Source organism: Rosa rugosa, chromosome 6, assembly GCF_958449725.1.
Source record: "Rosa rugosa chromosome 6, drRosRugo1.1, whole genome shotgun sequence".
Lineage (NCBI taxonomy): Eukaryota > Viridiplantae > Streptophyta > Magnoliopsida > Rosales > Rosaceae > Rosa > Rosa rugosa.
The window spans coordinates 11,982,848-12,009,463 of NC_084825.1; the positions used below are offsets into that span (position 1 = coordinate 11,982,848).

A 26,616-nucleotide genomic window follows, 5' to 3' on the forward strand; every position below is an offset into this window, starting at 1 on the left:
TTTGTAGAACATCTCTGTAAACGATGTTTTTAGTATATTTATTTGACATATCATTGTTATTATTTATTAAAATTTTTAGACCATCTTTCGACGTAACTCTTGATAGCGCAACATATAATTGTCCATGAGTGAAAACAGGTTCAGGTAGATATATGCCTACTTGATTTAGTGATTGGCCTTGACTTTTGTTAATCGTCATAGCATAACATGGTCGAATTGGGAATTGGCGTCTTTTAAAAATGAATGGCCATTTATTTTCAGATGCAGTAAGAACAATTCTGGGTATGAAACATTTGTATCCTAGCTATATTATTTCCTGTTAATATTTTTGCTTCTATTAGTCTATCAAATAACTTTGTTATTATTAATCTTGTACCATTACATAAGCCAGATGTTTGATTTAAGTTTCTTAGTAACATGATAGGCATTCCGATTTTTAAAGTTAATTTATGCGACGGTAATCCGTTGAACTCAAGTTTATTCAAAAATTCTGTAGGATATAAAACATTGATATTTTCATTACTTCCAGAATTTATCAAAATTGTGTCAGAACTTAAGTAAGTTGTTTTGTCACCTGGTAATAAATTTATAGCATAATCATTTATATCTCGAACTGTGGTATTTCGAGGCGTAACAATTGCACGTTCTCTCAAATAATTAAAGTTATTGTAATTGATGTCAAAATTTGAATAAGTTGCAAGAAAAATTGATTCTATTGGATTGTTATAAGAGTTAATAAGCAAATCGTCTGGAATTTCTATCCAAGATGTATCTATATCGTTTTCATCATCAATTGAATGTATACAACCTTCTCCAACTTGTAATAGCCAATTTGCAAAAATTGATATTTTCTTTTTATCCTCATCTGTTAAATTTTTTTTTGATAATCTCATATTTTCTGTTAGTTGAAATATTTTAAATGATGACCAAAGGTATGAACTGTTTAATGAAGCTTCAATTATCTGCTCTTTAGTTCCTCCTGCAACAACTGGTAGAATTTGTCTGAAGTCTCCACCCAATAAAAGAGGTTTACCACCAAATGGTTTGTCGATTTGCATATTGTTTGGACGTGATAGAATATCGCGAAGGGATTTATCAAGTGCTTCGAAACAATGTTTATTACACATTGGAGCTTCGTCCCAAATAATTAATTCTGTTCTGTCAAGTAATTTTGCAAGATGAGTGCCTTTTTTTATTGGACATATTGATAAATTATTTACTATGAGTGGTATTTTAAATCGAGAATGAGCAGTTCTGCCTTTTGGAAGTAATAGCGAAGCAATTCCAGATGAAGCAACAGCTAAAATAATTTTTCCTTCAGATCTTAGTTTGCTTATTATTGTATGCCATAAAAAAGTTTTGCCGGTTCCTCCATGGCCATGCACAAAAAACGCGTTTGATGTTTTTTCTTCGATGGCTTTAATAACTTCATTGTACACAATTTTTTGACATGTATTTAATTGGGCCACTAAATTTGCATGTTGATGTTTCAATTCAAGACAATCATAATCTAGTTCTTCTCTTAACAATTTGTTTTTTAGCTCCAGCATCTTATTTGTATCAGGCATTGGCAATTGATGATCTTTCAATGATGTGGATGACATGTTAAATATTTGCTCTAATTCGAATAAAAGGCTATTTTTTAATTCTGATTCTGGTAGAATTACATTTGGAGTTCCGAGTTCAGTTCGAGCCTTGTGTAAAATATCATCAGACATGTTTGACCAATGTGAATCTAATAGCATTTGGGGATTTGCAACATCACAGAACAAAATTATTGTAACAAAAAGTTGTCGCATTTCTGAAGCTGTTGCAACATGTGAAGAATTAGTCAATGCTTCAATCCATTCTTTGTCATCGCCCAATAAACCTAAAGCTCGGCAGGCTTCTTGATAAGATGGATGTGTGATACCATTAATCGTTTTTATTGAATCGAAATCACGACAACCTTTTTGGATATTTAATAGCATTCTCATGTAATATAATTCACCTAATGCAGGATTCACATTTGCTATTCTGCCGATGGTTTCACATCGTTTTCTGGGTTTCCAAGATTTGTTGCGATTGTCCCAAACAAATTTAGTTGGAAATTCTGTGTAAGTTAATCCGCTTGCTTCAGGGTAAGTCTTATTTGCTTTAAACCATCCAGTGAGCGTAGTATCTTGCGTACTCCTATAATTTATTACTGATTCAAGAGATTGAGATTCGTTAAAAATGATATTTTGTTCTGAAGGCATATGAATTTGTAGATGTTCAACTGCAGGATGTCTAGAATGAATTGCATAGTTAAACAATCTCCACACAGATTCATGGGGACTCAAATAACGACAATTGAGATAGGTTTGAATTTCATCGTTTAGATTTTGATGTAACAAAACCCGAGCTCGATCTGGACCTTTATTAATATACTTGAATAGATATTTAATGAGCATAGATTGAGAGCATGATTCAACATTGATATGAGCGTTGTATCTTAATAATAAATTTGGATTGTAGGGTACAACAAAATTATTCCCGACATGCACACCATTTTTTATCACAAAGTTCGTGCCATCGTCATGTCGCCTATATGCTGGTGGCGCATTTGCTTCAAATCTAGTATTTGTGTTGTATGCTTTTGGAAAAAATTTAGAACATCTTCCATCTCGCATGCAAGGAGATTTTGAATTTATTTGTCCGCAAGGTCCATGAATCATGAATTCACTAACTATTTTAAAAAGTTCGGGATTAACTTTTTTGTCTGGTAATTCTGCTGAAATAATAGAATCTATATCAGTAGCTGTATAACATTTGTAGTTTCTTTTCAACCAAAATAGCATATGGGCATGAGGTAGTCCTCTTTTCTGAAACTCTATTGTGCAAACATCTGCATTAAAAAAAAAAAAAATAAACAAATAAAAGGTTAGATGCAGTAAAATAAAATAAAAAAAGAATAAAGTAGAATGCTTTTTGAACAATTACCTGCTTCAATTTTTCCAAAAGGCTCTCCAGATTTAACATAAGCAATCATATCTTGCAATTTCATTTTAAAAATTCTTGAAATTATATCAGGTCTATCTTCTGGTTTATATCCAGGTATGTTTTCAAAGTATCTCACTATTTCGGGCCATTTAACATTGCAAGTAAAAGTTATAAATAGATCAGGATTGCCGTATTGTCTACATATTGCCATGGCATCTTGATAATTATTTATCATATATCTAGGACTTCCAGTATGGGAGCTTGGCAAAATAACTTTTTGTCCTAGATCACGACCGTCATTAATTCCAGTTGAAGCAACATTGCAAATATTTTTGTAAACTTCACTTCTGAAATTTTGTTGATTATTTCTAATCCAGTTCAAACGATCTTCTTCAACAGTTGCATAAGAGTCAACTAAAAATTGTTGGAACAATCGCCCACCTTTTAATAAAGTGTTTTCTTCATTATTTCTATCTTGAATTTGATATGCAATATAACTACACATTGATATTCTCTCTCTTTTTTGTTTGTGATTTGCTGTATTTTGTTGCATTGGAATATCATGTCTATATCCATCTTCACCATATGGAAAAAGAATTGGATATTGTAATGACATGTACTTGGGATGTATTCTAGAAATCCGTTGTAATCTCCCATCATTGGATTCAACAATTATGTCTTTATTTGAGTTAAACTCTCCAATGTCACCGACAATTAAACCTCCAATTTCTTCATTTATTGGCTCTTCATATTGTTTGCTATCAGTTGGTCGGCGACTGAGCATAGTCATATTGAATGAAGGCAAAGAACGATGTTCATATTTATCTCTAGCCATTCGATAAATTTGTACCAACTCATTAGTTTGATCAAACATCGTAATAAGTCCTTGCACAATCTCTGGTTTGATGTTTTCATTTTCATGAGTAGGATCAATAGCATTGATACGATTTGAAACCTCATTTTTTGTATCATATACATATAATTGTGCATACTTAGGGCATTCACCATCAGGAGGTAAGATAGATCCCATTAAATGATGTACCTGACCACTTATTTTGAAAACATAAGGACCTGATCCATTATTTATACTCCGATCAATTGTTGCTCCCATTGATGTAAAAGAAAACATTGAATTATAAACTCTAATATTCTGTCTAAATAATGTACTTTCTGGAACATTTTGTGGATCTAAAATTTTCTGAAGAAAACTTGGTGCTGAATTGGGTTGTTGAAGTTTAACTTGTCCATTTTTGCAACAATTGGTATAGATGAGATGTGCCTTTTTAGACGGTTGTTTGTTTGCTTCTTCTGACCAAAAACATGCGCTGCAATGATTACATGTGAAAACATTGTCACCCAAATCCTTATAGCTTAGATTCGATTCTGCAATTGTAATTAGATGTCATTGAATAATTTATATGTCTAAAATTTTTCAAAGCAAATGGTAAAATGTGAAATAAATAATTTATAACCTTGTTTGCTTCTTTGATACAACGCCTGACCGAAAGTAGATGAGCCCTCGACTGTATCCAAATTAGAAAAAAGTTGCTTATAATATCAGTAAGATAAAATAATTTTATAAATATGAATAGAAATAAATTTTACCCGTTGCACTTGTAGTGTCATTGTCTGAATTTATAGCAGCAAACAAATCCTGATTTCCAGTAACACCTTGGTTTGCAGCTATATTAACATTTTGTTGATTATTTCTAACTTGTTTGTCGCCATGTCCCAATCCGTCTACATTTTTCAAAACCCGTTTTCTTTTTGTTGTTGGCTGCACCACTGCATGTAAACAGAATTTACACAATGTAAATGCAAATTATTTTGAATTTTGAAGTGGAATATAAATTTGGTTCAAACTATTGATGTAAAGTAACAGTTTCTAATTACCTGTTCTGTCTTCATGAGAAAAAGGGCTTTCAGCTATAGCGGCAACGAAAGTTTGATCATTGCTCATTTCTCGAATATCTCCCTGAGTTGATAAACTTTTATCATGACTTTCAGCACAGTATAAATTAGCAGCACTGCAATCTCCTTCTAAGAACCTTTTTTTCCTTGTCGCCCGGGTCTTCGGAGCCATAACTGTATTTAAAATTTTGACACATTTTAGTACTGCTAAATGCTAATATGTACTCATACGTAAAGATAATTTTGTTGATTGCATTATACAATACTGTTCAGATGTACTGATAAGTAAAAACAGATTTTCCATTAGATTACACAAAAAATATTACACTTACGGAACATAAGAAAAAAAAAAAAAAAAAGAATCAAAGCAATGGAGACCTCAAAAATCATGAAGATTATTGATTCTGGCCACAATTTTGAAACTGCGAGATGTAGACAGAACCAACGAAAAGCAAGAACTATTTACACTTTTAATAGGTATTCAAGTAACCATAATCAGAAACTAAATAAATCAGATATCTCTAAAACTATCATATATCTAACAAACCGAAATTCCAAACCATATAAACATGCTGAACATAAAGGAAATAGTTTCAAACATGCTACAATATGAGGCTTTGACAGTCATTTAGCAACCAATTAAGCATAAATCATTAAAAAAATAAAAAAATAAAAAATCCAACCTGCGGTTTTGGCGGCCAAAGCTAAAAACATGTAGAAAGAATATTTAGTCAACAAACTGTTAAAGCAGAATCATATGCTATAAGCGAAACATATTAGATTAAAAACATTATTTTCACCAAATAAAATCTTATGCTTAGTTTTAAAGGTACAACAATAACAAACATCCAACCTCAATTACTTATAACTCCAAAAATTGCTAACCAAAAAAGTTTAAATATGAGATTACCTGAATCCAAACCACTTGACGAATTCGACAGCACACTGTTCTGAGAATCTACAAAATGGGAAACCAATATATAAAGAATTTGACAATATCATGTGTATATAAGTGTGATAAAGTAAACATAAAAGAAAATAACGAAGATAATGCACACAACCAAAATCAGTAACTGATATAATAAAACTCACCTAAATCACAATAACAGATGAAGCTAGCACTAAACAACAGACAACAGAACAGTGGCGCCAAAACAACCCGTAAAATGTTTTGCATAGAATCTGCAAAAATCAAACAAAAGAACAATAAAATCCTCAAAACTAATCATAAAACTACCAAAACTAATTAAACATTGCTTCTAAATTGCTAGTAGCTTGATGAAGCAGGTTATCAGCAACCTAAGACGAAAGTAGCAGATCATTAATATTTTCAACGGTTTTGGGTTCAGGAATGAAGGCTCATAGTTTAGACTTCATTAACGCATTTGAAAAGGTCGAAAAAAAATTAAACGAAGCAAAATACGACCTGTGTAAAAAAATAAAAAAATAAGAAATAAACTACTTGACGACTTGATACCAGAATACTTGTTCCTTCTATATACTCTCTCAATCCCCAAATGAATGTTCAAAGAATTCTGAACATAATGAAAGCTAAAGTGTGAGACCATATTATCTGACAGTTAAGAAAATAAACATGCAACTCATCTTTCAGCATTCTTATAATTGGGAGTGACTATCTCTTATTAAGATGCATTAAAACTATCAAGATTGCAGCAAAGAACACACTTGCATTTGACGTCACAAAAATGCATCCTGTGAAAAATTTAAATTAAAAATGTAATTTGCACCTTGCATAATCCCAATGTGAGCAACTAATTTTGCAAGCAACAGTAAAATCTTTTTTTTTTCTTTTCTTTAGTGCTTAGTCCTTTTTTTTTTTTTCAATTTATAGCAGAAGTATGTTTCGATTTAAAAAAAAAAAAAGTACAGCTCAATGTAAGCAATAAACTGAATAAAGACACATATAAACCATCAAAAGCCTCTTTAATCATGTTCACATCATTCAGAAATAGCATGTTAGTTAATTGTACTAAAATTAAGCACCCTATTCAATACAAAGCATATAGATAAAAGATCTAAAGACTCTAGACGCGCTTGATTCAAGATTGCAGGGAGTCCATATGTGAATTTATAAAAAAACAAAGACACAGGTCAGATTTAAGTTGTGCAGCCACAAACAAAAGAAAGCAAAACAGCATAACCAAAGCCTCACTCTTTATGATCAAATACTCAATTTTGATGAAGGTAAATACGACATGTTCATAGGAATAGAATATAAATGAAAAAAAAAATAATGGACCTGGAAGTATAAATCTTCTCCTCAAATGAAGTACTATTTCTGTTGCTGCTCTTCTGGAGCAGAGCAAACAATTTCACCAATCTTATAAATCTTCTTAAAGAAATTATAAACAAAACCACCAATCTTTCACCCAATTTCAACAACCAAAACCAAATTGCTCACCTTTTAATGATATTAATAAAGCCGCAGGAATACATATCTTTGAAAGTAACTAATCACAATACAAAAGTAAAAAAGTAAATCATCCTGGAGTCAACCTAGTAATCAAGCCAAACACAGTCCAGCTAACTTCTACTATTGTAATGTGAATGCAAAGTAATGAAGAGAGAGAGAGAGAGAGAGAGAGAGAGAGAGAGAAAACAGACTATTACCCAACAAAAGTGTAAATAGTACAACCAAGCTTTAATAATTTGACAATTCATTGAGTTCTAGAAACTCTTTAACCGATTCTACATGTAGTTGTCTAAGACTGTATCCGAAAGCTTACGCAAAAGACTCTCTCGATCTATCTTCATGGACAGAACCGTAGTTTCAATCATCTTCATAATATTCTTTTGACTTTAAGAGCAATATTTGGCTTTAATACGTGTTCTTGTCACAAAAAAAAAAAATAAAAAACAACAACTCCAAAGATTGAAGCAGATTCCTTAAGTTGCTATAAATCAATTGGAATTTATCTAACTTTCAAGACAAATGATGCCCAAAACAATCTCAGCTATGATAATCACCACCCAAAAGGAGGTTTAGCCTCAATGAGTACAAACAAATAAAGGTAACTATTGACAACTCCATCTTATCGATCTTTAGGTACACATCCAAAAATAGCTCTATCAAAGCACGTTTCTTTTTGCCAATGCTCTTAGTGCACATATTGTTGCCAGTAGAGTGAATTGTCATTAGGAATTGGCACATAGTCTTCCAGAACAGAAAAGGACCAATGTTAATTCAAACCCAGAAAAAATAAACAGATCAAACAGAGGTTACAGAGCACGAATTTGCTCTCCTTTGCAACACATACTTTTTAATAACGTCCCTAAACAGTAATATGCGTATAAACCCACAAATCTAAACCTGTAACTTCAAACACAGTATAACTTTTGATACTCAAGAACTATCAAAGCGCTCAATTTCCTCAACACAACAGTGGACAAAATGATTCAAAGCCTCACTCTTTATGATTAAGTATTTAATTTTGAAGCATCTAATCCTTGACCCATCAAATACACGACCCAGATAGAATTTCAATCAGAAAATTTGAGATCAAAAAAAGAAAAAGAAGAAGAAGAAACCAACAGATTAGATTTTCACAAATACCTTCCACTCGCTTTTCTTTTCTTCCTTCCGCCGCTCTCTCTCTCTCTCTCTCTCCTCCTTCCTTTCCTTCTTCCCCTGTCCACAAATACCCACCAACGTTTTATCACTGATTCACTATTGACCTTGTAAGAGTTGATGTCGGTGTAGATAGGAAGCAAGGACCTGACACTTATGCTTATCCACCCAGCAAGAATGGCAAAGCTGCAAATTATTACAAAATAAGGACAGAACCGTAGTTTCACATCGGCTCGGCTGGAGCCGTACTGTTACACGGCTTAGTAACAGTACCCATTATAGCAACTTTAGTATTATGTATAATTGTTGCAACATATTTCTTGCTGCCTATGCAAGGGTTCCTAAAATATGCTTGGTAGGCCTCTATTCCTTGAATCTCTTTAAAGTCCTGGAAGTTATTTCATCTAACTTTTGGAGAGTGATCTAAAGTTTCCTTTGCATGTCATGGTATTGAATCACAAAACGTTCTGGAAGGGTGTAATATACCGTGCTAATTAGATGTTTGCGAGAATGCCTTTGACACCAAAAATGCTAGGAAGAAATTCTTTGAAAAGCATAATTCATGAATTGACATTAATTTATGGTACCTCAACTTCCAATTACTATACTTATATATAGTCTTATACTGACCTCAAATGCAAGTTTAAAAATAATATAAGTTAATTAATCCCCATTTGTTTTAGAATTTTGGTGATAAATAAGGATGCAAACAGTCCATGTTTAAGAGATCAATAAAATCCAAGAGAAATAATTATAATTCATAACAGTCTTCCTGGTGTCATATCTATTGACCACACAGACTTTAATCCTTTTTTTCTCATCTTAGGAGGAAACCTTCTGCACCAAGTGGCTGAAAGAACTGAAGAAAGGAATATCAGTTCCTTGAGAGTCCCAACATTTATTCTCAACTTGAGACTAGATGGTAGGATTCTTATGGATACTAGTTTTCCTTCAGTTTGTGAGGAGCAGCTGGAGGCCTGGAGCCAGTCTTTTTAAAACTAAACATGGTAGAATATTTTGAGCTTGCCAATAAAATTTGGGTGCAGCAAGGAAATATGCTTTTTTTGGCTCCAGTTTTAATTGTATTTCTTTATTTATCCCAATTCCCTCAATTATTATTTGGTTCTTTTTTGTAGCCCTGGGTAAAACGGCTTTGTGCGAGCCCTACAGTGTTCAATGGGTTCTGGTGCCCCAGATTGGATGGTCTGAATCTTCATTCCTTCTTTTTTCATTGCTGAGAGGGACATGACTCTAGAGTCGTAGACAAAGAGATGGAACTATACAAGGCCATGAAGAAGCATAAGATCAATTGGAAGCCTTGATTAGCCCCGGAGTACTGTTTGTAGGTGATTGGTTTTAAGTATTCTGTTTTTTATTTTATTTTTTATTTTTTTATTTTACAAGAATGGTTTTTACAAACGTTCTAGTCTCAGTAGGGCAGTAGGGTACTAATGTTACCGTATGAATTATTTTGCATTTTAAATGACTATATGCGGCTGTTTTAATTCCATATCGGTACAGTTTTTTCTTGTTATTATTTGGTAAAGATGGCTATTGGCTCAGTTGTATTATTTTGAAGTAAATCTTATTTTTTTGACATTTTTCCTGCTGTTTGTGTTAATTTCATGTAACACGTATTTTACATGATCGACAGAGATTGATGTTGTGGATAATTCTGCTGCTCAGTATTGTCTAATATTTTAGAGCCAGTACTGGGGTCTGCAGTTTACTAATCCAAGGACTTTTCCTTGTTTGTTGCTGCTTTGGGCACTTCTATCTGGGGTTATATAAGTTTATGCAATGCTCATGATGTTTCTCATGGAAAAAAGAAAAGGGTGAAAATTTATCTATTTTGCAGCAGAGTTTTTGAAGGAAAAAGTGAAAATTTAACTCTTATCTTCTCACATGTCATGGCATGCTGGGAATATGGGTAACTTTAGTAGACCAGGTCAAAATGTATAACAATTCTTACAAATGAAGTTGGGCTGGTCCTTTTTTGTCCTTCAAGCGGAGGTACATCTAATTTGATATGTTAAATATTTTATATTTTCAGAGCTTACAAGTTTTTGCCTCTGAGGTCTTAAATGTTACTGGAGTTCCCTTTGAAATGCGGAAAATACTGCATGCTGTTGCTCTGGTTTTGGAGTCTTGGATGCTTGGCAATCTTAGAACCAAAATCAACATTTATATTTTCAGAGCTTACAAGTTTTTACCTCTGGGGTCTTAAATGTTACTGGAGTTCCCTTTGAAATGCTGAAAATACTGCATGCTGTTGCTATGGTTTTGGAGTCTTGGATGCTTGGCAATCTTAGAACCAAAATCAACTCACAAACTTTTGGTGCATAGTTTTTCCATGAGCAATTCTGCAAAGCAAGCAATCGTGATGTTTAAGATGCTGAACACAAAACTGCAAAAACATTTGGATGCTCAGGTCAGTTCTTTCAAGTCTTTTTTGGGAATGCAATGTTCTTTTATAAGCATTCAAGAATTTTGGACCAAATCCCATATTGTATTCCAATTGACCTCTTGTGTAGCCACTCCCACAAGAAGGTCCATTTTTCTTACCCTCAACTACCTCCCACGATTTCATTCTCGTAATAATGTGTACAATTTCTTGGTCATATTCCTTCAGTTTAGCTCCACTCCACACGGTCAGCGTCAACTTTCCATTTCATAGATGCATTCTCAGCTTCTTTTTCTTTCACTCTGTTCTCAAAATGGTTCTTTGGTGCCTTTCTCTGAACAGCTTCGTAACTGATAGAATTTGAAACTGCAAGCTTGGCTTCAGAGGGTATTAACTAGGTTATGTATATCCTCCTCCTCCCCCACCCTCTCTCTATGTGCACACACATACAGAGAGAGGGTGAATATATATTAGCTAGGTTATGTATATATATATAAGTATATATATATATATAATATAGGTACACATACATGTACATGTATTTTCTGGCTTGGGCTTTTGTTGTTTTTTGCTGAAACAGAAGCCTGAATGCTTTATCTCTAGTATAGAAAATATCATATGCTGTGGAAGTGGCTCTTATGGGTTTCATGAAGGACATATAACTGAATGCATTAGGTAGTGACTCTCTCCAATGCTGTTATTTAACTTGGAAGCTTGAAGTTATTAAATCAGTTGAAAGTTTACACCCCATTTTTATTAAAATTTGTCAAAGGTGGTATCAAAAGATGTTCTTGCTTGGCTTCATGAAATAAAGGTGTTTTCTTGCCGTATGAGGTCCCTTTTTCTTCATAACAGCTTTTAGTCATATTCCAAGTATACGAGGCCTTGAAGAAGCATGAAACTTTTTCAAATTTTTGGTACTGTTAGTGTAATAGTGTGTAAGAAGGGTGGGGAGACAGTTAACTCGTCTCCTTTATTGTTAGGCTTATAGAGATCTTTCACCTCTGCTTTGACATAATATTGGTGCTTATTGTTATGCGGCTTAGACCTAGTTCAATAGTGATTTTGCTCTTTCACTGAAGAAACTGAACTAATTAGACCGGGTAGTGGGCAGAGGTTGGATAATGGTAGAATGGTGCCTCCTTTTTCAGTGTAGAAGTTGTTAAAGTGAAATGTTGATTTTTTTTAGGGTAAAGCTCGCACAGCTGTTTGCTGAGCTCTTGTTGATATTGTGCTCCCTATCAATGTCAACTGTTCAATTATAATGCTTCTTGATCATCCTCTTCCAATTGTAAACTTGTGAGATGTTAAACATCAATTATGTTACAGTGATATACTTCCCATGTCAAGTTAGAGACATGGAACTCGGATATTATTGAACAAGTCAATTAAGTAAGAAAAGTTGGGTTACTTCTCTGATCAGTTAAAAGAGTTGAGGTTGTGTTTGGGTGTTTATCTGTGCTGTTCTGCTTTCATTTTGGTTTGGTCTCCAATCTACTGTTTCCTAGTGGTTTGGTAGTGATTGGTTTGACTAGTAAATGAGCTTGTGATTCAAATAAATCCACAAACAACATTTGTTTGCTGTTTCAACTGAAAATGTATGTGTTTTTCCCTCAGGATTTTTTCTTTTTTCTTTTTATTCGTGTCTTAATTGGTTGGGCATAGTTCTTGGCTTCTCTATAGGATTTTGCGACATAGAAGGAGGTTTATGAAGAAGTTCTCCATGTTGGTTCCGAATTATGAGCATCCGGTGTTGAACCAGTTAAGTATATCAGTGATTTGGATCTTATGAATTATATCTGTAAATTGTATTCTTAATTTTCTAGTATTTACTTGATCATTTTTGCAGATGTCGGTGTATGCAAATCCAATTTGAGAAGGAAAACTTCACTTGATTTCAAGCCACAGTACAAGCTAAATCGACCAAAATAATTCTTGAAAGCTTAAGCATTGGTTAGTAGCTCCGTACATTTACTGGCTTTGCATGTCAACTATATCCGTTAATTTGTCTTATTTGTATTTTTGTTAATTTGAAATTGTCTATCAAAATAATCTTTACAGTATTTGTTATTGTAGTGCTTTAGTGAGTAGATTAATAATAGTTAAAAGACATTCTCTTCTACTGAGAAATGTTGTATGACTTGTATCTGCCATTCTTTTGAATTATTCTCATTCTATCTTATTTACTGAGAGTACTGTATATAATTAATAGAAGAAGAAACTTTAGTTAGCATTTAAAGAACGTTGAAGATGATCAAAATGAGCAACAACATGGAAACATTACATTCTCTTGTAGATAATTAGATATCATTACTTTCTAGTTGTATTGTCTTATCAAACATTACATTCTCTTGTAGATAATTAGATATCATTACTTTCTAGTTGTATTGTCTTATCAAACATTACATTCTCTTGTAGATAATTAGATATCATTACTTTCTAGTTGTATTGTCTTATCAAAAGTTGCTCTCTTTGTTGATGGAAATCCAGTTTTCTGAGTGTATAAGCATATTTCATTAGTCTGTCATTTGAAATCCAGTCTTCAATCGCATAAGCTTTTCATCAGTTTGTCATTTGGAAATCCGATCCAGTCCTTAAGTATGTAAGGTATTCATTAGTTTTAAATTTTTAACTCGGTCAATTTTAACCTTTCTACAGAATCCAGACTTCGCTCTAGTTTTTGTTTTTACAAGGATTATTTATGTGTCAGGCCCCTTTACTTTTCAAAGGGATTAGCATAACTTAGCCTTGTTAGCTTCAATCATTATATAACCTTGAAGCTTATTCTTGTAGTGGAAGATTTTTAAAATGAAAGATGATCTAAGATTAAGGCATAATATAGTATAAACGATTTGATTGAACAAGAGCCAATGGACTTCAATAGCATGACTTGGAGACCAAGGCTAGGTCCGCAGCAGTAGTTGTGCCTCAAGTATCTGATTTTTTTTTTTTTTTTTTTTTCAGACATAATGGCAGTGCGATGGAACAGGGCCCCAAATTATATATTTGTGTAAAAGGGCCCCAATTGCATGAATGTTTTGTAGTTCAGTTGACACTGTACTTCTAATTTCAACTAATTGATACAAGTTCAATTCACATTGCATGTCATTTGTTTTTTTTTTTTTTTTTTTTCCTGGGGCCCCTTTTCCTTCCTCTATTTTCTTGTTTTTTTTTATAAATACTACATTTATCCCTTATTCTTCTTTCATTTATTTTTGTACTACCCAAAAAATTATATTTATCTTCCTTTTCCTTCGTCCTTTTTTTTTTTGTTGATAATACATTTATCCTGGATCATTCTTTCATTTTTTTTTTTTTTGGTAGTATCGTATTGTATTGTATTAATCTTCGTTAATAATTCAGTTGTAGTTTTGCTTGTTTTAATGGAATTTTTGTTTACAAGTTTTAGTCCTCCATTCTTTCATTTTTGTTTTTTTTGTTTTTAAAGAAGTGGAATAGTAATATAAGATATATAAGAGGCCCAAAACAAAACAAACACTAAAAGAAAAAAAAATTTAATTGTATTTATATTTGTATATATATAACAAAAATTTTCAATAATATATTTATGTAAGATCGGGTAAAGAGGGCCGTATTCTCAATCTCGAACAAGGCCTCTAAAAATTTTGAGACGGCTCTGAGTCTTGGCATGAACCAAGATTTATAGATTTATTTCTTCATGTATATATGGTGGCTCAAGGAGAAGATCTGGAATGGTTTGGGACTTTGGGATTCTTTGTTGGAGGCTTTTTTTTTTTTGACTTTGTCAAGGGTCTTTGTTGGAGGCTTAATTTGGCATGATGGAAACTGTGTTGTACATGATGATTAAACAAGTTTTGACAGTTGAAGCTTCAATTGATGCTGCTGCGGCTTGGATGGAGCCATCTGTTACTATTTTGCAGTCGACATCCACTTCTCATTGCTGGAGTACAAATTTGGGAAGTGAATTAAATCAACAAAAATGTACAAGTCCTTCAAGTCTATTTGTGACATTAAATACTGATGGACCTATCAATCGACAACAAGGGCATTTCTGGTACTGGTGCACTTGCGCAATGATGAACGTAACCCGACACCTAACGCTTGTGAAATATTGGCCATTGTTGATGGCCATTATTTCTGTTTACAAGCTGGTTTCGACGTGTTGAAATATAGAGTGATTCTCCTAGAGCCCATTTTGTGGCTAGAGTTGCTCTTTCCGTACCATATGCTACTTTTTGGATTGGAATTATGCCTGTGTGGCTCAACTGAATCTTAGAAGTATACATTCTCAAAAAAAAAAAAAAAAAAAAATCTTAGAAGTATAGATCATGTGTATTATTGGGTGTGGTCAGGTCGTATTGGGACGATTTTAATGAGATCATTATACGCCTTTTGGATGTGTTTGTTGACTTGTTCTATTCTAAATATAAATTCAGCTTTGATAAAAAAATAAAAGTATCGATCTAATTTTCATATTTATCAGAAAGTCCAGCATAGTTTTAGTTTTCACTCATTTTTTCATCACAACAATTTTTTTAAGAGAGACCGAATTGATTTGTGATGATTGTTACAATAGGAAGTAAGGGCATTAAGTATAATTTCTAGAACATAAATGAACCATGTTATCAACTTGGTCCGTTGAACACCCAAACTATGGATGCAAATTCATTTTAGTCGCTATTATTCGAATTTCAACAGCGACACCACTGTATTCAACAATGTGATTCAATTCATCAAACCCCCTTAGTCAATTTGTTAATTTGGCTCGCCGACGTTGTTCAAGAATGGACCATCTTTTATCGACGAGGACTGGCTCAAGTGTTGAAGTGGACTCCTGTTGTTGTTGACATCGCATGAGGTTACAGGAGCAGTGGAATCCACCGCTTTAAATTTTAATAAAAAAATTAAATGCAAGTCGCTCTCATTGAGATTTGAACATGGGAAAAATACTGGTCACACCCTGTACTTTTAGGGCGTCAACAGTTTAGTCTCTATTATCCTAATTTTAACAAATTACTTCTCAGACATTCAAATCTCACACAATGTGGTCTAAAATGACCATTTTACCCCTCACATCCTCTTCTTTTTCTTTTTTGTTCTCTCTCTCTCTCTCGGCTCAGAAAGACGGCGTCGGAAGATTCATATCATCTGCCGGAATTGTGAGATCGGAGAGTTGTGGCTCACAACCTTTTGTTCCTCCACCTTTTGTCATACTAAAAATACAACCCCAACAAACTGGACATAACAAACACGGTAACCCCCGCACAGGTGAGGCCGAAAACAAGACCTGTGTTGCTCTTTTTGGGCTAGCCCACATGAGAATCCATTGACAAACCAAAAATACAAGACACAACACCATTGCTCTCAGGTCCAAACTCATTGATGATACCAGCAACATATAGAATTGTGAAGTACTAAGAATCTCTAGAGTGAGAAGAGTTACCATCAACGGCGATCAACTGTTGCTGAACCTTGAAGCCGGCGGCTACGCAAGCGTCGCAGGCGGAGAGATCAGTGAGATCTGGTCTGCAGGAAGAATCGAGTGCAGTGGTGCCATTGAGCTTGGGAAGACTCAATATGGGCACAGATGTTGGGGATGATCACAAACTGTGGTGACGGAGCTTCGGAGGTCTTCTTCGCATGGCGGCAGTGGTTGGAATTAGAGATTCAGTCGAGGTCGATAGCGACGGCAACCCACAACTCTCCGAGCTCACAATTTCGGCGGACGATCTGAATCTTCCGGCGCCGTCTTTCTGAGCCGAGAGAGAGAGAGAGAGAGAGAAAGAGAGAGAGAGAGAGAGAGAGACAGACAGACAGACAGACAGGAAAAAAAAAAGAGGAAGTGAGGGGTAAAAGTCATTTTGGACCACATTACGTGAGATTTGAATGTCTGAGGAGTAATTTGTTAAAATAAGAATAGTAGGGACTGAACTATCGACTCTCTAAAAGTATAGAGTGTGACTAGTAATTTCTCCTTTGAACATTTACATGATTGGAATGGATTGGCATTAAAAACTGGACTAGATTTGAAATGATTGGATTAGACTGTAAACCGTACGCTGTGTGCGAAGCACTGGATCATAACAAAGCAGGACTAGAAACATACTCACAAAGCTAATAAATTCCATTCAATCAAGCAAATACCTCCCAACTAGATTGGTTATCAACCTTAACTTGGGTCTTAATACTATATGGCTAAAAGTTATCCTGACTTAGAATTAACCAAATCCGGGAAAACATAGCCTCTCATTTTGAGTTGCTAAAGAGCAAATACAAGATTGAAGGGACCGAACTAGGTGATGCTAATTTCGTCGTACAAAAAGCTTAATTAAGGGCATACCCCTAAAAATTACTTAATTAACCGCATAAACTGAAAATTATGCGTCAGTGCTTCTCCACGAACCCTTTGATCCCTGCAATCAGACGCTCAGTCTCTGCAGCTGTTTCTGGGTCCATGTCCACCGCAATCTTGTTGAGATAGAAGCTGTGCATCATTCCCTTGTTCATCAGAATCTCCACATCCTTGTTCGCCTTCTTCATGGCCTCATAGTACTCCATCTCCGTGTCAATGATCAGGTCCTTCTCCGCAATGCACAGCAGGAACGGCGGCAGCTTCAGGCTCTCCAACGGCGGAGCGCCGGATCCCATCGGACACGTAATCGGATGGTCCTTGGTGGAACCTACAGGCAGTGCCAACCCCAAGAACTTGTCCACCATGTCGAGCGTAAGAAACGGCGACTGAGGCTGCTCCAGCTCCGACTTGCTCCTCTCCGACCGAACGAACCCTGGGTGGATGGGGATCCCGCCGGCGAGCTTCAGTGGACTTAAGTCTGTACTTCCCGCTTGAGCCGCCACTTGGTGGACGATGTTCCCTCCGGAGCTATCTCCGGTAAGGAAAACTCTGTTGAAATCCGCATAGCTGAGAAGCCATGGCTCTTTTTGTTCCGCTAAGGCGACAGAGCGGAGCCAAAGGAGAGCGGAGTAGCCGTCCTCAATTGCGGCAGGGAGGCGGTGCTCCGGTGCCAGGCGTTGGTAAACGGACACGACAATGGCGTTGGCGGAGCGCGAGAGCTTACTGTATATGTGGTAGTACATGTACGAGTCAGCTTGGGTGATGCAGAAGCCTCCTCCATGGAAATGAAGTATGATGGGGAGCTTTAGTTGCTCGCTGACTTTGTTGTCGTCCTCCTCGTGCTTTGGCTGCTGCTCCGGAAGGTAGATCCGGACGCGGAGGCCGGAGGTTTGGTCGACCAACACGTCCTTAGTGGCCACACCATCGATGAATTCGTCATGGGGCGGGACTGGTTCGGTCATGAACTTGACCTCGGGAGGTCCTGTCCATGTCCGGTCGACTGAGCCGTCATCGTAGACTCTTAGCCAACCGGACACTTCTTGGACAAGCTTCTTGTTCTCACGGACCATGGTGATCGGTGATGATAAATGGGAATATATATTTGTGGTTTGGACTGTGAGATGGTTTGGTCTAGTTAGGCAGCTACTTATATAGAAATAGAAGTGTGACTATGAGCAAATCTACTGAGCCATGCCACCAAGAATTTTCTCAAATTTTAATTAGTAATGATAATATGATGTCAGTCCTCTAATGTTATAGTGATATTGTTCGAGACTTTTCAGACCAAATAAGGTCGAAGTCTTCGATGTTTTCTTATATATATTTTGGTGGTTGACCTCTGTCCATGCCAACATCCTATTCCTACGTTATATAGCATAATTTATGTGTGAGAAGTATGAATATATTTCCTCTCTTTTTTTTTTCTCGCAAATTTCCTTTGTACAACCCTAATTTCTCAATACAGAATTACAGATCCCCATAAACTTTTGTACCTCAAATTATCTAATTTATCCCTGTTCTCACTACACCAAAATGAAATGATAAGATAAAAAACCTACAGAAGCCCATGGATGTCTAAGATTTAGCTCGTCAGCCTTAGCTTGGCACAATTCCTCTTTAATATTTTCGTATCACTTGGAACTAATTAGGGCTTCTTCTAGTGGGCTTTACAAAAAAACATTCCAACTATGAGAGACAGGAACGCGCCGCACGCGCTCGGATTTTGATCGAGGTTTAGCCAAGGTTCTCTCGTCCGGCGGCACTCCACGTCGGTGGGGCTTGCCTCGGCGTCGCTGTGAGGCTGCCGGACGGGTGTTGATGGTCTAGGGTCCTTTGGCTTCTAGGATCTGCAGTGGCTCTAAGTCTGATAGCAAGATTTTGCTTTGTTTGGTTTTTAGCTTCTCCGTGGTGGGGAGTCATGGCGTCCGGGTCAAGGGGTGGTGCGGGCTGGTGTTTGGCTCCAGGCATCGGCGGCTATGCAGCTTCATTGTCGGGGTGCAGTTGGCGTTCTAGGGGCACAAGGGATCCTTTTCTTTTGGATCAGGTCTGGTGCTTTCTCGATTCGATGTTGACTTTGCGGTGGTGGCGGTGTGGTATGCGGCGGTCCTTGAAGTGGGCGGAGACGATACGGTGCGGTCGAGGCAGGGCTCTGGTTGCGGCGTGCGTCCTCCTCAGCGTAGGGAGGTGGAGGTGGAACGGGGCTGGATCAGCGATTTGGGCCTAGGGTTCTGTTTTTTCTTTGGGCCATTTGGGCTATTTAATAGCTGGTTTTATTTTCCTTTTTTAAGGAACTCTAGGATAGTAATTTTTTACTTTCAATAAGTCTAATTTTTTAGGGAGCTACGCACTTTTGTGCCTCTAGCGAATCTTCCGGAGTAGTACCGATGGAAGATTCATGCTATTTCGATGTATTTAATGTCAAATGAGTGACCTAGTTTTATGTATCACTGTGGGTACTAACACATCTTCTTGTCTGTCTATAGATGGCAGCGGAAGGGTATGTAAGGGTCATTCTGGCTTTTGATCAATATATTGGCTATCGCCTTCTTTCAAAAAAAATTAGGGCTTCTTCTGATATATTTCATTATTGTTAACATGAGCAACTTTGAGAACACTAATTAAGCCTTTCATCTTTTGCTGGTAAAAAAAAATCAGCACTAAAAGAAGCAAATGAATAAAATGAGCTTGGTAGTTTGGTCTAAACATGGGAAATGGTAAATAATGTTTATGGAAAAAAATTGTAGTGTGGATGCACGCTCTAAATTTGTCATAAAAAAAATTAACTTTTTATTTTGGATATGAACAAAATTCTAAAAAGGTTTATGAAAAACAAAACAAAACAAAAATCTGTTGAAGTTGGAATGACAGGTTTAACAAAATGTTCGACATAGAATCTGTTAGAAATTGTTAAAAGCTATTTTATACTTGGTATAGAGAATGACAATATACAAAATATGAAGTATATTGGGTCATATTGCGCGCTATAATTATGTATTCAGGGGTCGTCTTGGGTACCTTGATGTATGTCATACCCTTATTTTTTTATTTTTTTTACTTTATTAATTGTGGAAACCTACTGAACTGGTCAACAGGTTACCCAATTAAATATCGACATGTGTCATTTTTAAAAATAAAATTTACCATATTAACAACACACTCTTTCTTGATATGTAACATTGTTAAAAATCATGTAACAAGTATTGTCAAAATAATAAATTACACATAGTTAAACTACAATTACGACTTATGACAACAGTTGTTGTGGTTATTGTAATTGAGTAGTCAAAGATGTAAATATCATATTTAGACAACTTTTATCAAATTTAGAACCTTGATTATCAAGTGGAGAAGCTTTTGGTCTAATTTTAATTTTACCATGTTCACAACACAAATGTTGTCGGAATTGTAAAATGGTTGGTAATCTTGTAAATGGTATAGTTTTTGAAGTAATTACTACAATCAGAACAAAAGTTACCGCTTTTACACCAATATATAGTTGCGAGTTATGGTAAAATATGTAGTCATTGAGAAATTATTTCATTAATGATAAAAATATAAAGATTTACTACTTTGACAACAAATTTGTTGTTGCACTTGTTAAATTGTCCATAAATTAGTACATTAGTTTAGGTTGAGTAATTACATAAATAGGACAAAAGTTACCGCTTTTACATCAATTGTTGTGATTGTGGTAAAATGTGTAGTCATTGTAGTAATCATTTCATTAATGATAAAAACATAAAGATTTACCACTCTGACAACAAATTTGTTGTCATACTTGTTAAATTGTCTATAAATTAGTACATTAGTTTAGGTGGAGTAATTACTACAAATAGAACAAATGTTACCGCTTTTACATCAAGTGTTGTGGGTTGTGATAAAATGTGTAGTCATTGTAGTAATAATTTCACTAATGATAAAAACATAAAGATTTACCACTTCGATAACAAATTTATTGTCACACTTGTGAAATTATCCATAAACTAGTATATAGGTTGTAGGTGGAGTAATTACTATAATTAGAACAAAACTTTTCGTTTTTTCATCAATTGTTGGAATTTGTGTAAATTACGTCGATTAAAAGTAATTACTAATTCGACGATGGACATTACACAATATATTACTTTAATTACGCAAGGGAGAACTTTATTACACAAATGAGGACGGGTAAAGCTATGGACATTAACATTTCTCATACATGTTCTATTTTATATAATATTTACCACTCTGAGGACTCATGTAACCACTTTGAGGACACATGTGGTAATTAGAAAAAAAATCCTCATTAAAGTAAATAAGGTATTCGTTTAGAGTAAAGTAGGTTCTCATTTGAGTAATTAAGTCCTAAAAGTGGTAATTGTAATAGGTTCTCATTAGAGTAAAGTAGATTCTCATTTGAATAAATAAGTCCTAAAGTAGGTTCTCATTTGACTACATTTAAAACAAATATTATTTATTTTTACACTAATTGTTGTTAAAATGCATGTAAAAAGAATCATATTTGGTTAAGGAAACTACTAATGATATAATTAATTGGTAATAAAGACTACTTAACTAATACTAATTTTGCGAACTTAGGTTAGAAGGTTTTGTTTTTAATAAGGAAAAAACGTAATTTTCAATTGTGTAATTGTCCATTAATAACAAGCATTAATCAAGCATTAATTCACTAATAATAAAATTAATTAGTAATATAGGCTATTTAACTAAAAGTAATTCGGTGAACCTAGGATAGAAGGTTCTTTTAATTTTTTTTTTAAAAAGGAAAAATCATAATTGTGAATTTTCAATTGATAATAAAAAATTAGAAAGGCTAAGGGCTAAACAAGTTACCATTTTGTTAAATATTTTGAACCATTGGATATATTACTAATCCAATGGTCCAAAATATTTAACAAATGACAAACACCAAGGTACCCAAGAATTCTCCTATGTGTTCATACTATAATATTCATTCAAGGTGAATTTTTTTTTCTTTTTTCTTTTTTTGCTAAACCCTGGAAGGAATAATATTGAGCAGAAAAGTCCAGTTCTATTATTTAGATTTTTTTCGATGTAAAGTGCTATTATTTAGATTTTATGCATGCAGAGGCGGAAACATCATCCTGCTTTATTCAATTATTCAGTCCTTTTCGTTTTTCAGTACTCATTTTACACATGCACACGATAATGTCCACGGGTATAATGTTGAGTCGATGGGTCTAATGTTGAGTTGATCCCTTACACAGGTGGATAAACTGGAAGCTACATATGATCGGAAAACAGTGAAGAGATCGAGTGTGGCGTGTAGAGCGATCGATGATAGATGAAAAATGATAGTGGGCTGCGCTGCTGCTTCTGTTGGAGGCGGACCAACCATCTATCAATTTTGTGGTCAGCACCCCGTGATTTTATGCCGTAAGATTTATGGCGTAAGATAAACCAACCAAGAACAAGAAAATGAAGCTAGAGTTGGTGTCCTCTCGATATCTCTCCTCGGAAGCTACCGATGTCTTTCTTTTCCTTGTTTGTCTGTTTTCTTTTCCAGCACTAGATTTCTTTGCCGCATTTTGTTGGTTTCTTTAGTCTTGCCTTGTGGGACTTTGACTAAAGAGGCCATTGTTTCTTCTTTAGTTAGCCTGTGGGCTCTCTACTGTTGTTTCCCCGTGCTGTTTTTCAGCCTCCTTTTTTTTTTTTTGGGAAATAGAAGTTTGAAAACTCAGAAAGCGATGGCTGCGAAGCTCGTTGAATCTTGGTTGCTTGATCTTGAGGTCCAAGTATATTGCGAAATTCGTTCGCAAGTTCACCCCATTGGCTTGCAAACAATTAATTTTGTGAAATTTCCATGGATGGTGCACAAATGGGGTACACAAGGCTGCTTTCAACACTCGTGACTTGACCATGGAGCAAGTAATACCAGTGCACTATACTTTATGTCACCAACTTCTGAATTTCGGTGAAAGTGTGTATGTATATAATATATATGGTCAAAGAAAATGCAAAAGGTGGTGGAGAAATCCTCATCAAACTATTCAAAGATCGCGATCTTTCTCTGTAAAAGATCTTATGTCATGATCGACTTTATGATCTATCGGCCTTAATCTTAGTGAGAGTAGGTAGTTCAAAGGACTTCATACGGGTCTCTGTTGGTCTGCATCTTCTCCTGGCATATGTGTGCAAGCGTTAAAACCTCTCGTAAAATTTAAAACGGAACGATCACTTTATAGTTCTATATATATACTAGTCTAAGGTTGTTGGAAAAGAATTAAAACGGAATGATCACTTTATATATATATACTAGTCTAAGGTTGTTGGAAATCTTTTCCAACATTTCTCCGCGGGAAAAATATATACCTCATCCATCCATGGACAAATGATTTATTTTTTTTTGGTACAAGTGGGGCAATCAGCACAGAAAGAAAGAAACAAAAGGAAAACTAGCCAGCACTGCTGGCATTAAATCTTCTAGCTCTAGGAGCTCCCACAATATCGTCTAAAAGGTCTTCAGTCACCAACGCAGGAGGATCATGAAAAATGCAGACTCCTTTGGCATGCAAAGTACTATTCTTGGCTAATAAATCAGCAACCATATTACGTTCACGATGAACATGCTTAATCTGAATAAAGTCAAAGCCTTTCAAGAGGTTTCTGCAGTTCATGATCAAAGTCCCCAAAGGATGTAAACCAACATTGTCATTGTGGATGAGACTAATCAAAATAGAAGAATCTGATTCAACTTCCAATCTTGTAATATTTAGACTCAAAGCAAGGTGAAGGCCATGATACAAACCCCAGGCTTCAGTTTGTAGAATTTCACCAGTACCAATATTAACCATAAAACCACCACACCAGCAACCCGAATCATCTCTTATAACACCACCTGCTCCAATTGAGTCATTGTTTGCTCTTGAGCCATCCACATTAAGTTTATGGTTTCCCATAGCAGGTTTAATCCAAGAAAGCATTTCAACATGACAATTCATGTTCACATTATGCTTAACAGTAGCCTTAAACCATTCAGCAGCATAGCTAAAAACAATCTCAGGAGGATTATGAGGATAACAAAAATTCACATCGAAAACTCTTTTACACCTCCATTTCCACAAAAACCAGCAGTAGAAAATGAAGAATATGTTCCAGCTCAAATTTTCCTTGTAGTAACCTTTTTGCATCAAGTTAGCTAAAATCCATTCCTCCCAATTTAAATTAAAGGTGTTCATCATATTTGCAGGGATATCAAAAGTTTGCCATACCTGTTTGGCCATTGGACAATCTCGAAAGAGATGTAGCATAGTTTCCTGAACATTGGTGCAGAATTGGCAGGATGAGTTAGCTGTGAGTCTTCTTTTTAAACGTTGCTCATTTGTTAAAAGTTTACTTGACACAAAGGTCCAAAGAAAGATCTTGAGCTTAGGAGGGATAGGAAGAGACCAATTTTTCAACCAAGGATAGGTTTGGAAGCCTTGTTCATCACAAAGAAGCTTATAAGCAGATTTAACAGAGAAAATACCAGAAGAATTGCCTCCCCAGATAACCTGATCAGGTAGATCATTGTTAGCTATAGGAATAGCAGCAATTATATCAACAATATCAGCAGGGAGGTTGGCAAGCAAGAGAGGCAGATTCCAGCATCTATTTGTCCAAAAATCTTGAACCAGAAAGTGAATATTAATAGTATCATGATTTAAGGAAAATTTTTTAAGGATACCACAACGAGACCACTTGTCAATCTAAAATTTGGCACAAGCACCATTCCCAATTCTCCAATTCAACCCTTTCCTCAAAAGACCAGCACCATAGACAATACCAGACCAAGTACTAGAGCAATTAAGAGGCTTTTTATATATAACTCGATCTCCTGCAAAAGATACTCAGAACGGAGGTACTTCTCCTTGTAAATTTTATTCCATAGCCCCTGGTCATTTTGGACCACTCTCCAACTTGCCTTAGCAAGCATGGCCCTGTTCATGTCAACTGACTTTTTGATCCCCAGACCACCATTACACTAATTAGGTCTGCATACGAAATCCCAGTTAGTGAGATGAATTTTCATTTATAGCTCAGTGTCTCCCCATAAAAAGTCTCTATTAAGCTTATATAGTTTGTCACAAATCTGAACAGGAAGCTTGGCAGTCTCCCCATAAAAAGTCTCTATTAAGCTTATATAGTTTGTCACAAATCTGAACAGGAAGCTTGGCAGTTTGCATTGCAAAAATGGGTATTGAAGAGTTAACAGATTGAATAAGAGTCAAGCGACCAGCCATATTCAAAGTCTTACCTTTCCAACTTGCCAATCTGGATTGAACTTTATTGACAATGCCAACATAAGTATTCTTATTCGCCCTGGAATGGAGCATAGGCATACCAAGATAGACACCAAGATCATTAGTAAAAGGAGATCCACAAATTCCACCAATTGCCTTAGCAATGTCATTCTTAATGTTTGGAGAGCAGTAAACTAGAGACTTATCAAAGTTAACAGATTGACCAGAAAGACCACAGAATATGTCCATGCAATGCTTTAAGACCTTGGCCTGTTTAGTAATAGCATCAGAGAATAAAATTAAGTCATCAGCAAAGAATAAATGGGACACATAAGGACCAGATTGAGAAGACCGAATGGGCTTCCATTGCTGAACCTCAACAGCAGATCGAATTAAGTGAGATAGCTTTTCCATACAAAGCACAAACAGGTAGGGAGAAAGAGGATCTCCTTGTCTAATACCTCTACCACCATTGAAGGAGTACGTCAGAAAGCTCGCCATTAACTATGACCTGATAGCTAGCAGTAGAGACACAATTCATAATAAGCTTGATGAGATTATCAAGGATTTTCACTTCATATAAAACCTGCTCAATAAAATGCCAATTAAGTTTGTCATACGCTTTTGACAAGTCCACCTTCCAAGCCATAAACCCTTTAGCACCTTTAGAATTTTTGCATTTGTGAAGGATTTCCTGAGCAATCATAATGTTATCTGAAATATGCCTTCCAGGAACAAAGCTCACCTGGTTTGGACTGATCCATTTACCAAGCATAGGTCTGATTCTGTCGACAATAATCTTAGATATAATCTTGTAAACTGTACAACACAAACTGATAGGCCTAAAAAGGTGCATATGTTGAGGGGCTTGGACTTTTGGAACCAAGGTTATTAAGGTGTGATTTAGACCAGAAGGGATTTTACCATATGAAAAGCAGTGGTGACAACATTAATGATCTCAGAGGAGAAAAGGGGCCAATGTTGTTGGTAGAAAAGAGCAGGAAACTCATCCACACCAGGAGCTTTTAACGTACCAATTCTAAACAAGGCATTATATATGGACATCTTGATTAGAAACAGACCTGCCCATCAGCTGGAGCTCACTTGCATCAACATCAGGAAACAAAATAGGAATATGAAACCTCAAGTCCTGTCCTGTTTCAGCAGTGAACAA

At 35.5% G+C, this 26,616-nt stretch overlaps 2 protein-coding genes and 1 long non-coding RNA gene across 7 annotated transcripts; 1 reads left to right on the top strand and 2 right to left on the bottom strand.

Annotated features, from left to right (window-relative positions):
* Window positions 1-553: 553 nt before the first annotated feature.
* LOC133716228 (uncharacterized) lies at window positions 554-8,440 on the bottom strand. The gene is made up of 12 exons (XM_062142947.1): window positions 7,295-8,440; window positions 7,133-7,185; window positions 5,965-6,054; window positions 5,783-5,830; window positions 5,556-5,576; window positions 4,855-5,046; window positions 4,567-4,746; window positions 4,434-4,484; window positions 2,962-4,344; window positions 2,528-2,866; window positions 1,668-1,807; window positions 554-574 (listed from the first exon to the last, which is right to left on the bottom strand). The coding sequence occupies exons 1-12, from the start codon at window positions 7,327-7,329 to the stop codon at window positions 554-556; spliced, it is 2,553 nt and encodes an 850-aa protein (XP_061998931.1). The 5' UTR covers window positions 7,330-8,440.
* Window positions 8,441-8,763: 323 nt separating this feature from the next.
* Window positions 8,764-15,127, top strand: LOC133714344 (uncharacterized). Of its 5 annotated transcripts, none has more exons than XR_009848612.1 (4): window positions 8,764-8,816; window positions 9,288-9,468; window positions 9,598-12,626; window positions 12,715-13,047. It is a non-coding gene; the product is annotated as an uncharacterized LOC133714344 (long non-coding RNA). The 5 variants fall into 5 exon arrangements; XR_009848613.1 differs by lacking the exon at window positions 8,764-8,816 and adding an exon at window positions 13,830-15,127 and having other exon boundaries at window positions 9,245-9,468; window positions 12,715-12,818; XR_009848615.1 differs by lacking the exon at window positions 8,764-8,816 and having other exon boundaries at window positions 9,245-9,468; window positions 9,598-10,892; window positions 12,531-12,626.
* A 1,823-nt stretch (window positions 15,128-16,950) lies between these two features.
* On the bottom strand, window positions 16,951-18,374 carry LOC133714878 (carboxylesterase 15-like). Its single transcript, XM_062141145.1, has one exon. It carries the CDS (start codon window positions 18,267-18,269, stop codon window positions 17,232-17,234), a length of 1,038 nt encoding a protein of 345 aa, XP_061997129.1. The 5' UTR covers window positions 18,270-18,374; the 3' UTR covers window positions 16,951-17,231.
* Window positions 18,375-26,616: the final 8,242 nt, after the last annotated feature.

Coding starts and splice junctions, on each gene's coding strand:
- LOC133714878 (XM_062141145.1), bottom strand. CDS start 18,269: ATGGTCCGTGAGAACAAGAAGCTTGTCCAAGAAGTGTCCGGTTGGCTA.
- LOC133716228 (XM_062142947.1), bottom strand. CDS start 7,329: ATGTATTCCTGCGGCTTTATTAATATCATTAAAAG. Junction 5,577..5,782: donor GTCAAGTGGTTTGGATTCAG/GTAATCTCATAT, acceptor ACATGTTTTTAG/CTTTGGCCGCCAAAACCGCA. Junction 5,047..5,555: donor TTTGGCCGCCAAAACCGCAG/GTTGGATTTTTT, acceptor TTTTAAATACAG/TTATGGCTCCGAAGACCCGG.